The sequence below is a fragment of the Callorhinus ursinus genome, unplaced genomic scaffold (genome assembly GCF_003265705.2).
Source record: "Callorhinus ursinus isolate GAN/ISIS: 27379988/994484 unplaced genomic scaffold, GSC_fseal_2.0 scaffold55, whole genome shotgun sequence".
NCBI classification, from domain to species: Eukaryota; Metazoa; Chordata; class Mammalia; order Carnivora; family Otariidae; genus Callorhinus; species Callorhinus ursinus.
The window spans coordinates 8,238,890-8,252,322 of NW_027397117.1; the positions used below are offsets into that span (position 1 = coordinate 8,238,890).

General features: G+C 37.9%; 1 protein-coding gene across 4 annotated transcripts in view; it reads right to left on the bottom strand.

Moving 5' to 3' along the window:
* The window catches only part of LOC112817549 (S-adenosyl-L-methionine-dependent tRNA 4-demethylwyosine synthase TYW1), a 205,412-nt gene that overhangs the window by 121,293 nt on the left and 70,686 nt on the right, over positions 1-13,433 (bottom strand). For all 4 annotated transcript variants that reach the window (XR_003206415.2, XR_003206416.2, XM_025864713.2 and 1 more), the window contains one exon: positions 5,780-5,898. Coding sequence is in view for 2 of the 4 variants with exons in the window: in XM_025864713.2 (XP_025720498.1) it covers positions 5,780-5,898 (119 nt within the window). In the remaining 2 variants the exon portion in view is untranslated. The remainder of the gene's footprint in view (positions 1-5,779; positions 5,899-13,433) is intronic.

The window sequence follows — 13,433 nt, forward strand, 5'->3', positions numbered from 1 at the left end:
GAAGCATAAAACAAAGTTATGTACTGGTAAGATGGCAAATATGTTGTGACAAGAGGACTGTAAGAACCTAATCCTTTATTTCCCCTAAAACTCACAGTTTAGTATTCGCTAATGCAGCATTCATGCAACTTCACAGAACTACCACAACTAAAGAAAATTAAATGTAGAGTGTTGTAAGTTTAAGAGGTTAGTTTTAATCCCCAGAGAAATAACCACCAAGAAAATAACTGAAAAATGTATAGAAAGGGAAACAATAATGAAGTCAAATTGTACATAACAAAGAATCAAACACAAAAGAAGGCAGTAATAAAGTGTGCAACATAAAAGATATAAAACTTATAAAAACAAAGAGCAAAATGTCAATGGATTAAATTATCTAAAATTAAAAGCCAGAGATTGGCAGAAGGGAGTAAAAAAAAAAAATCCAACAATATGCTGCCTAAGAGATTCACTTTAGATCCAAAGACACAGACAGAAGTGAAAGGAAGAAAAACAACATTTAATGCAAATAGTAACCAAAAGAGAGCTGAGGTAGCTACACTCCTATAACACAAAACAGACTCTAAGTCAAAAACTGTTAGAAAAGACAAGGAAGAACATTATATATTGATAAACATGTCACTCCATCAAGAAGATGTTAACAATTATAAGCATATACATAACTTAATAAAAGAGCACCAAAATATATGTAACAAAAATTTATAAGCTAAGAGAAAAACACAGTTCTACATTAATAATTATAAAATTCAAAAACCACATTTTAAATAATGGACAGAACAATTAGGCAGAAGATCAATAAAGAAATAGTGCATTTGAACAATATGATAAGCCAATAATATCTACAACATATACAAAGAAATACACCCAAAAAAATCAATATACACATTTTCAATTGTATATAGCACATTTTCTAGGATGTACCCTTTGTTAGGCCATAAAACAAGTATCAATAAATTTTAAAAGATTGAAATCATACAAAATATTTTCTTCAACCACAATGGAATAAAACCAGAAATGAAGAACAGAAAGAAAACTGAAAAATCAACAAATAACAACACTTTTAAACAACCAGTGGATCAAAGAAGAAAACACAGGGAAATTACAAAATACTAAAGATGAATAGAATGTAGCTAAAACAGTGCTCACAGAGAAATTTATAGCTATAAACACTCACATTAAAAAAAAAAAATCTGGGGTGCCTGGGTGGCTCAGTTGTTAAGCATCTGCCTTAGGCTCAGGTCATGATCCCAGGGTCCTGGGATCGAGCCCCATATCAGGCTCCCCACTCCGCAGGAAGGCTGCCTCTCCCCCTCCCACTCCCCCTGCTTGTGTTCCCTCTCTGTGTCTCTCTCTGTCAAATAAATAAATAAAATCTTTAAATAAATAAATAATCGATAACCTACCTATACACCATTTAATACTAGAAAATGAGAAGCAAACTAAGCTCAAGGCAGCAAAAGGAAGGATTTAATAAAGATCAGAATAAAAACAAATGAAACTTGAGAATAGAAAAACATCAGAGAAAAATCAGTGAACCCCAAAGTTGGTTCTTGCAAAGATCAACAACACTGACAAACCTTTACCTAGATTAAGAAAAAAAAAAGAAGACTCAAATTAGTAAACTCGGAAATGAAACTTAATACATCACTCCCAATCTTACAGAAATAAAGGATCATGAAAATACTATAAACAATTGTATGCCAACAAATTAGATAAACTAGATGAACAAATTCCTAGAAACATACAAATCCCCAAAACTGACTCAAGTAAAAATGGAAAATCTAAACCAACTTACAACAAGTAATTGAATCAGTATTCAAAAACCTCACTACAAAGAAAAGCCCAAAAACAGGTTTCACTGGTGAATTCCTCTAATTATCTGAAGAATCAACACCAATTCTTCCCAAACTTTCAAAAATGTAAAAGAGAAGGGAACACTTCCTAACTCATTCTATGAGATTAGCATTAGCCTGATGCCAAAGCCAGACAAATCCATCCTAAGATAAATTTATTTCTCACAAAGGTGTCAGTTTGCAATTCTAAAGTCCTTCACAGGCATATAACTGAGGTTGAGGTTAATATGTTGTAGAAGGTGAGGGCCAGGCCGGGTTTCTTACTGTCAAAGAAAAAAGTTACAAATAAGCACAAAAGGAATACTAGAATGAGCTCTATGATGCTGATAGGAACTGAAGATATCAGTAAAAACTCACGGTTCTGTATTTTAATACACAGCAACAGATACACATATATTTTCTACTTCTGTCTGCTGAGAGGGCCTAGAAGCACTAACACCCCAATAGAAATGAGCATATCAAGCATCCAAATTTTGGCATCTAAATATCATTCTTTGATAAGAGGAACTAGAGTTCCTTAGAAAAGTGGTTGACTCCAAGGCTGGGCAGGAAAAACATAAGATGAACCTGGAACCTCTTCTGGAGTCAGATAATACACAAGTGTTTTAAATGAAAGAAAAGACACAGAAGCCAACCCAAGAGAGCTACTAATGGCCAAAGCTAGAAAAATATGAGCAATAACATAAACAATAATAGTACTGGATATTCTTGAGTCCAAATTAATATAATAATAAATTTTAAAATGAGGGAGAAATGATTCTTCCTTACAGAAGAATTCCAATTATGAAATGTAAAAAAAAAATAATCAGTAGAACACCAAAGTAATAATCTGATGCAAGCAAAATCCACTAATGAATGAAAAATTTAGTGGACAAATGCTTAAAGAGAAACAGCGTATTTGCATAGAATCTTCCCAAAATATTTATTAATTACACAAAGGGGAAAAAATGTTAAGGTGTAATTTACACCTTGAAAACCTAGCAGACACTACCTTAATCAAATGATAAAGGTTAACTCCACCAGTAATAGGACATAATGATACTATGTATCCCTTAATAGGACCTGCTGAGAAGGTCACATCACTTCTATGGTAGTCTTCCCAAAATCCGTAACTTCAATCTAACCATGAGAAAACATTAGACAAAATATCCGACCAGTACTCCTCAAAGGTGCTGAGGTTATGAAAAACAAGGACAGACTGAAGAACTGTGGCAGACAACAGAAAACTAAAGAGATATAACAACTAAATGTGATGTGGGACCCAAAACTGCATCCTGAAAGAAAAAGGATATTAGTGGGAAAACTGATGAAACTCAAATAGTTTCCAGTTTAATTAATAGCACTGCATCAATGTTAATTTCTTTTTGATTATTTTTGACAACTGTTTTGATCATTGTTCTATAGCTAAGTAAGGTCTTACTGAACATTAGGGAAAGTTAAGTGAAAAATATACAGAAATTCTACTATCTTTGTAACTCTTCTGTATATCCAGAATTATTTCAAAACAAAAAGTTTATGCCTATAAGACTTCAATGACAGAGCAAGAGTCTTATATTTTAAAAAATAAAAACAGGATTAAAAAAACAGAAAGTAGAGAATGATTTCAACTATGTTTTTGAAAAAAGAAGAAGACTTAGGGGGAAAAAAAAAGAAAGAAAGAAAGCAAATACTCCAAAGCATTAACGATGATTTGTCTGGATTCTGGAATTATAGATAGTTATTTCTCTTCATATTTTTGGTATTTTCTAAAAGTTTCTATAATAAGCATGGACTACTTTTATGATCAATGATATAAAACCACTTTTAAAAAAAGAATTATAGCTCTTGTACCAATATGATAGATAAATTAAGAAATGGCTTAGGCTGGCAAGTATTAAATCATTTTGGTTGCTAAAGGGTGAAATACTGATAATCTAAAATGGAATCAGACATACAAATGGATACAGTGAGTTAGAGAAAGAAGAGCTTTTCAGCCTAAGCCACTGGGTAGCTAATGGTTAGAGGTTAACAGAGAGCATAATAAATTCCACTGTGGACAAATCAAGCTTAAAATACCTGTGGATCATCTAAGAGAACACATCCAACAGACAACTGCAAACAGAGGATGAAAACTCAGAAGGGAGACTAGGGCTAGAGACAAAGAATATAAAGGTGTTTGGGGCGCCTGGGTGGCTCAGTTGGTTAAGGGTCCAACTCTTGATTTTGGCGCAATTCAAGATCTCAGGGTTGTGAGACAGAGCCCTGCATCCAGCCCTGTGCTGGGTGTGGAGCCTGCTTACTATTCTCTCTCTCCCTCTCCACGTGCCCCTCCCCCTCCCCAGCTCACAAGTTCTCTCTCTAAACAAAACAAAACAAAAAAACAAGAATATAAAGATGTCAAACTATAGGTATTTAATGAAACCATAGAGATGGTTTACTTCTCCTACCATTATAACACAAAGCAATAAAAGAAAGCCAAGGACAAAATCAGAGAGAATTCATCAGGCAAAGAATGAGCCAAAGAGCTAAAGAAGAAATTAAAAACTGTCAAAGGACTGGGAGAAAACACTAGAAGAGACTGGTGTGTCTGGTAAGGGGTTAATATCCAAAATATATAAAGAACTCATACAATTCAACACCAGAAAGCAAATAATCTGATTTAAAATGGGCAAAGGACCCGAACAGACATTTTTCAAAAGAAGACATACTGATGGCTGACAGACACATGAAAAGATGTTCAACATCAATCATCAAGGAAATGCAAATCAAAACCACAATGAAATCACCTAACACCTGTCAGAATAGCTAGAACAAAAAAGACAAGAAATAACAAGTGTTGGCAAGGATATGGAGAAAAAGAACCCCTTGTGCACAGTTGATGGGAATATAAGTTGGTACAGCCACAGTGGAAAACAGTATGGAGGTTACCCAAAAAATTATGAATAGAATTAACATATGATCCAATAATTCCACTACTGGGTATTTACCCAAAGAAAACAAAAAGGCATATGTAACACTGTTTATTGCAGCATTATTTATAATAACCATGATATGAAAGCAGCCCAAGTGTCCACTAATAGATGAATGGATAAAGATGTAGTACATATGTACAATGGAATATTACTCAGCCATAAAAAAGAATGAGACATTGCCGCATATGACATTCTCAGATGGACCTAGAGAGTATCATGCTACATGAAATAGGCAGACAGAGAAAGATAAAGATTACCATATGATTTCACTTATATGTGTAATCAAAAAACAAAACTAATGAGTAAACAAAGAAACAAAGAGAATCAGAACTATAAATACAGAGAACTGATGGTTACCAGAAGGGGAGAGGGATGGGAGATGGGCAAAATGGGTGAAGGGGAGTGAGAGACATAGGCTTCCAGTTACCGAATGAATATGTCATAAGAATAAAAGGTAAAGTATAGGGAATAGAGTCAAGTGTACCGTAATAGTGTTGTATGGTAACAGATGAGAGCTACACTTGTTGAATCACTATGCTGCACACCTGAAACTACCATGTATGTCAACTATATTCAAAAAAATAATCAAAATCTATGGAATGTAGCTGAAGAAGTACTTAGATGAAAATTTCTGATTAAAGACTTATAGAAGACTGAACACTGATGAGTTAACAGTCTAAGTTAGGGGGTAAAAAAAAAAACAGGAGTAGTAGATTACTGAACAAGAAAACAAAGATATAATGCAGAGGATTCATGAAGCTAAAATCTGTCTTCAAAAAGACAAAAAACTGGCAAACCCCTGATGAAACTGATCAAAGGAAAAACAACCGAATGCATAAATACATTAGGAATGAAAAGGGGGATTAATTATAGAAACAGCAGAGCTTTAGGTAAATTTTAGTGCAATGCTGAACAGAAATGGATTATTATAGACGGTTACATATTTGGTCACCACAGCCATTCATTTTTACTTACCGCCAACAGAAGACACATTTATTTGCACAAGCCAAGCTTGGGGTAGTTTCCATGCAACGATGGCTTTCAATGCCATAGAATGTATGTTTATAGCAACCTCCTCTCCCTCGGAGCATCGACTGGGAAAGTAAAAAAACAAATGATAATCTGAATAAAATCCCCAAGGCAAGGAAACAAAATACCAAGACATCATCTTTAAGAAAAAAATGTGCATTTCAAACCATAAATACCCCTACTGGTATCTGCATGATGCAGAAAATTAACATTATACTGTTTTGATGGTGCTTTGGGTTTTAATGGTCCTTTAAGTTTTCTAAAACCCAATGAAATAAACCTATGATTCATTAACTCTGAAAGCTCTACAGAGAAGACCACTGATGCTTTCATTTTCAAATCCATTCAACTGCCTCAAATAATACTAGTACAATAATATATAATACCAAGGATAGGTAGAACAAGCTTCAAGAACAGGGGAGCAGCACTCATATGAAAGGGTATCTCTGTTTTGAATAAGGAAGGGTGGGTAAGGGAACGCATCCTGGAGCATATTCCATGTCAACTGAAGGGCAGAAGCTGAACACACTGAGAATGTTAAGGGGACAAGCAGCATGAATGTAAAAAACAGATTTTTCCCAAAAAGGACACTATTTAATATGTGAGTGGTAAAACCACAGTGAGTGAGGTAAGAATGAATAATATGAAGAAACAGTGCAGATCAACTTAGGGTTGGAATCACAAGATATTATCAAGCTTTTTGAGGTCTCATCAGAAAGATCCATCTAGAAACTCTGCAAGACAGGCTTGATTTCAGTAAGAGTGAAATCTGGGGGGAAGCTATGCAAATAAGGTCATGGTGACTTGGCTCATATTAATGGAGAAAAGGGGAAGGGTGCTAAAGAGGTACACTCAAAGGCATTCCCACTGGAGGGACAAAACAGAGTCATCCAAGATAACTGAGATGTTGACTCATCTCTACTGCGACTGAAATATGATGGAATTAACAGGAACAAACAAGGAGACACAAGGAGCCTGTGTGTGTGTGTGTGTGTGTGTAACTGTGTGTAATATATATCGGTGTGCTAACATTATAAGGCACAATGAACGAAAATAACAAAAAAAATCTATCAGCTGATTACTCTGTCGGTCGATCACAAAGTCTTACTTTTTGCCCTGATAAAAAAGGCTCCCTGGTGCATCTCACCTGGTACTCGTATTAAGAAAAATAAGGAGGGAAGAAAAAATATTGTTCAAGGTAACTACAAATTCTCTTTCAAGTTCCCAATAAAATATCCAAAAGGCAAACAAAACATTCAAATCTTGCAAACAGCACTGAAAACTAAAATAAAAGCCCTCTAAATGCCAAAGTCACAGGGAAATTGCCACTAAGTATCATGCCAATGGAGAAATAAAGTTGAAGACCTGAACATTTCATTATTTACTGAGAAGGTAGTATACGTCAAGCACGCCGTATGTTGAATGTCCAAGAATGAATAAGACAGAGCTCCCAACCATGATCTAGTACGAGGAAATGGCAAGTGAACAGGCAAAATATGCAATACTATTATGATAGGGTATTTGAATCAATCAAGATTCTTTTGTAAGCAACAGAAACTGCCTCTGGTTAAAAAGAAAAGGGATTTACTAAAAGGACCCCACAGCTCATAGAATCTTTAGAAAGGCAGGAATGAAGGCCGACTGGCAGCAGGATCAGCCCTCAATCCTTCAGAAGCCTTCTACTGTAGATGCCACCACTCTCTGGATACCATCACCAGCACCAGCCCAAAGCGCAGATGCTGCTGCCATGAGCCCAACAAGCAGGTCTCTGTGTCCCACGTCCTTTCCATGACTCACTCCATACTCAAAGTCTCAGGCAAAGGCAATGACCATCCTAAATGACTGTTACACCCACGCTGCCAAGAGGTGATACCAGGAAACAGTATCTCTCCTCCTTGGCTTCTGTAGCAGGCAGCGGGCCCTTGTGCTAAACAAAGCTAATTTAACAGGGAATTCCCCAAACATGAAAAGGCCCAGATGCTGGGAAAGCAGAGAAAAGCCAAATGTCCATCATGATGTTACTGAAGCCGGTGAGATAGATGACCGAGCCAGCTGGCCTTGCGGGAGCAGTGAGAACTTCCCAGAGGGGTGCTGTCCAAACTGAATACCGAAGGGCTACAAGGATAAAGGGTCAGAGGCATGTGAGAAGACGGATGACATATTTCTCTTTTTAAAACTATTTTTTTCTAAAAGTTTTATAGTTTTAGTTTAGCTCATGATGATCCATTTTCAGTTAATTTTTATGTAAGATGTGAAGTTTAAAAAAAAACCTTTGAGTGTGTTTGTGCGTGTGAATGTACTTTTGGTGGTGTGGTGTGGTGGTGGTGGTGGTTTTCTGGATGTCTAACTGCCCCAGCACCATTTGTTGGAAAGGTTATCCTTCCTCCAAGGAATTGCTTTTGCACCTTTGTAAAAAATCAGTTAGGCATGTTTGTGGGTTTATTTCTGGGATCTCTATTCTGTTCTATCGGTCTATGGGTCTGATTCATCTCTCCACCAGTACCACACTGTCTTGATTACTATAGCATTAGAGTAACGTATTATATCAGGGTATATAATTTATTCTTCTTCCTCAACACTGTTTAAGCTATTTTAGGGCTAGTACCATTCCTTATAAATTTTAGAATAAGTTTGTCTATTTCTACAGAAACCTTCCTGGGATTTTAGTAGGAATTGCATTAAACGTACAGATCAATTAGGGGAAAACTGACAATTTACCATATTGTGTCTTCTATTCCATTAACATTTACCTAGATTTACAATTAGATTTTCACTTATATTTACACTCATTTAGATTTTCATTGATTTCTGATTTGCTATCTTTCCTCATTTCTAATGTAAGCATTTATTGCTGTAAATTTCCCTCTGAGCACTGCTTGAGCTACATCCCACGTATAGTTTATTTTTATTGTCATTCAGTGGAATGTATTTTTTCATTTCCTTTGGGACTTCTGTGACCCAGGGCTCATTCAGAAATGCGTTGTTTAATTTCCAAATAGTTTAGAGATTTTCCTTTTGTTTCTATTATATATTTCTAGCTTGATTCCATTATGGTCAGAGAACAACATTATGATTTCAATTCTTGTAAACCCACTGAGATTTGTTTGGTGGCCGAGGACATGGTCTGTCTTGGTCAATGTTCCACAGGCACTCGAAAACATACGTATTCTGCTGTTGCTGGGTAGTATGTTCTGTATCTGTCAATCAGATCCTATTAGTTAATTGTGTTGCTCAGATTTTCTATATCCTTGTGATTTTCCGTCAGGTAGTTCTAGCAGATGCTGAAAGGGGTTTCAAAGTCCCCAACTATAGGGGTGCCTGGGTGGCTCAGTCGGGTAAGCATCTGACTCTTGGTTCCGGCTCAGGTCATGATCTCAGGGTCGTGAGCTTGAGCCCCATGTCAGGCTCTGCACTCAGCAGGGACTCTGCTTGAGAGTCTCTTCGCTCCCTCTGCCCCTCCCCGATTCACGCCTGAGCTCTTTAAAAAACAAATAGTCCCCAACTGTAACTGTGACTTTTTATTTTTTTAAGATTTTTCCATTCAACTATGTCAGTTTTGAGCCTCCAATGTTTGATGTACACACATTTAGTGTGGATTATCTTTTTATTATGATGAAATGTCATTCTCTGTCTCTAGTATGTTTCCTTGCTCTGAGGTCTACTTAATCTGATATTGATATAGGCAATCCTGCTCTTTAGGTTATTGTTGCCATGGTATGTATCTTTCTATCATTTTACTCAATCTACCCATGTCACTCTCAAATAAATAAATAAAATCTTTAGAATATTTACATTTGAAGCAATCACTAATACATTAGTCCTCAGGTCTGCTATTTTATTATTTGTTTCCTGCTTGTTTCCTCTCATTCTCATACCCATTACCCTTTTCTTGATTTCCTGCAGGTTACTTAAACATTTTTAGTATTCCATCTTAATTTATCTTGTGGTGCTTTTTTTTTCCTTTTAGGGTATCCCTTTGTAAACATTTGTCGTAGTTTTTGGTAGCTCTTTGTATAGTTTTCGAGTAGTTATTCTAAGTCTTACATATATACAGGATTTAGGGATATACTGTATACATATATATGTAACTTACATATATACATGACTCTCAGAGTCTGCTGGTATTAACATTTTACACCTCAAGTGAAGCATGGAAACATCACTTCCACTCCCTTTAACTTTTCCTCTTTTAAATTAAATATCATTGCTCTGAGTATTACATGGTATTTTAACTTTTGTTTCAATCACCAAATATGATTTCTAAGAATCATGAGGAAAATGATTGTCTCCTTGCACATACCCATGTTTCTGATCTTTCCATCATTCTTCCTGACTTTCTTGTGTTCCAATAATCTTTCTTTTATCATTTCATTAGAAGAACTTCCTTTAGCCAATTTTTAAGGGCAGATAAGCGAACAACCAATTCTTTGCTCTCTTTCATGTATGCCTTTATTTAATCTTCATTCAGGAAGGACAGTTTTGCCAGATACCGAAGTAATGGTCATCAGGTATTTTCTTTCAACATTTGAAAAGTGTACCACTTCTCTCTGGCCTCCAGGATTTCGGATGAGAAATCTGATGTCAAATTAATGTTAATATATCATTTTTCTCTAGCATCTTTCAACATCTTTTCTTTTTTACTTGGTATCATGATGTGGATTTCTTTGGTTTTATCCCGTTTGGGGTTTGCTCTGTTGTTCAGACCCGGTAAATTCTATCCAGCTATGCTGTCTACAGATCATACTACTGATGTGGTAGGCCCCTGATTCTATCCTCTGTCATTTCCACTCTACTACTGAGCCCATTCGGTTGAGTTTTTTTATTTCCGTTACTGTATTCTTCAATTTTATAATTCCCTCTTGGTTCTTTTTATAACTTCCATTTCTTTGAGATTTTTTATTTCTTCATTTGTTTTGAGAGAAACTGTAACTGATTGCTGAAGCATTTTTATGACAGTTGCTTTAAAATCCTTGTCAGATTATTCCATCATCTGATTCATTGGTGTTGGTATCAGTTCATTATCTTTTCCTGTTCAAGTTGTGATTTTCTTGGTTCTTGGCATGACAGGTGATTTTTATTGCATCCTAGACATTCCATCTACTATGTGAGGGGACTCTAGATCCTATTTAATTCTCCTATTCTAGCAGGCAGTCACTTTGTTTAGGTTGAGCATGCAGGTCCGGGACCACTTTTGTGTGCTGTGGTTCCAATGGCAGTTTAATTTTCAGAACTTTGCAGTGTAATTTTGCTTGGGATCCCACTGGTCTCTGCTGTTACCCTCTGAGAAAGTCAAGGGGTTTCTCTAGGATGACTCCCTGGGGGTCTCTCAATGGAGAAGGACAGTGTCATGCCAGCTGGCTTCCCAGGGTAGGCTGCTTGTGTAGCAAAGTGCCTCTGGCCGACTGCCCCTGACAGCCCCAGTAACTGAGTGGGACAGGGGAGTCTCAGGCCACAGGGGCAAAGAGGCTTCCCTAGCTGGACCGCTTCCCCACTGATCCCTCTTGCCAGTGCCACTCAGCCACCATGGTATCTCTCAGCTGGGAAGAGAAGCCTCAGGCCCAGCAGGGATGGAGAGCATTTCACAGGTCAGGTCACTTGCTGGAAAAGGAGGTGGTGGGAAGGGAGCTCTCTCTTTCCACTTTCACTGGGCCACCCTGGTATCTCCTGACAGGAGAGGGGAATTTCAGTCCAGGAGGGAAGGAGACCACTTGTCCTAGCTAATTACTGTCAGTGGGGCTCCCAACCGATCCCCTTGGCAGTGGTACTGGGCTTGCCTGATCCTGTTAAAGGGACTCTCATTCCATATTGGGAATGAATGAGGCTCCTTAGGTGGTTTTCTGTTGCTACATTAAGGATTAGGAAACATGGGGTCTGAGTTGCCTTCTTCTTTAGGCGGGGAGATGTACAATATCCTACTGCCCTATCTTTCCTCCACTCCTAGGGTTCAAACCAGTTAGCCTTCCTCTTACCACCTTTCAAAGTTCTCATTTGGTGCCTCTCGTGTTTTCCAGGGTTCAGAGTTGTGCATAGTAGGAAGGAACAGGGAAAAAGGGGTTTATGTCCCCCTTGTCCAGACCGCAAATCCTCAAACAACACATTTTGAAAGGAAGTGCTCTCACATTTGAAAATTAGTAAATAATCAGGGTGAAAAAGGAAAAGACCTGAGAGTAATACACACTTAGAATTAAATCTATGTTATAAATCTGGGGGGGGGGAATTACAGATAGCCTCAGACTCATGAATCTATGAATTCTTGGCCTCAAGGCAAATGAGAATCCGAGAAAATACAACTGCAGCCCATCAGAGCCACACAGAATGAATGCAAGACACCATCACCAGGCAGGCTCTATGCACGTCAATTTGGGGGTGGGGGTGCAGGGGGGAGGAATGGAGATTGGGTTGTTGGGAGACAGATCTCCATGGGTCTCTCTCTCTCTCTCTCTCTGAATGTCATGCAAGCAACACTGACTGCCTTTATTCTAGACTATCTTTTCAAAAAGGTTTGTATACTGAATAGCCTTAGATAATATAGTGTCTTTCTCTCTGGAGCAAATGATATGTATGTTTACTGTCCAGTATAATAAAGAGATGTCCCTCTAGGACAAAGGTCAGGCAGGATTACTATCAACTATAACAGCTTCATTTTCCCTAAACCTGGGGTTCCCCTCCTATAACATATATGCAGATGTTACCTGGCCCTTCTAGAGCTGCTCCATGGGCGCTGGGGGCTCAGGAACCACAGTAAATGATGATATTCTGGGATAGCTATTATTATAAGAAACTGTCCATGCCTTCTGCCAGCATCCATGACACTGTGGCCAGCTAACCTGCTATATGCAAGTGGGTAAAATTTCAGACTCCAATTTTTGACAGAGGATGGAGAATTCAATGCAGAAGTCAATGAACTACAGCCTATGGGACAAAATCAGTCTGCTGCCTGTTTCTGCAAGTAAAGTTAGCTGGAATACTGTCACCCACATTTGTTTACTTATTGTCCATGGCTGCTTTTGTGCTACGGCAGAGCTGAGAAGCTGCAACACAGATCATATGACCCACGAATGTTAAAAAGTCGCTATCTGGCCTTTTAAGAAAGTCTACTGACCCCTGACTTAGATACTTCTTTCCTACTGTAGAGCAAAATAAATTCCAACTGATTAAACTGTTTAAAAAGTACAAACAGGAGATGAATTCAGGGAAGACGGAGGAGGAGGACCCAACAGGAATCACTCTCCCCACCTGGACAGGTGCACCAGCAGAATCTAACATAACTACTCTGAAACTCAAGTCGGCTGAAGGGTTGCAACTTCCAGGAAAAGGCTTGAATGGTTAATTTCAGCTATTAGCACAGGAGGAGCTACCCACCCCCAGCCATGTGGGAGAGAGCTATGCATGTGTTCCTGGGACAGCTTGCACACCGTTTGTGGTAGCTAGGGTGGGCAAAAATGATCCTGTCCTGCAAAATACTGGGGACCTATGCTCTGAGTGCTAATTGCAGCTTTTGATCAGAGAGGTACAAAGAGGCGTACAGCCAATGCTGTTGAACCACCATCACTCACACACACACACACACACACACACACACACACACACACACACACAC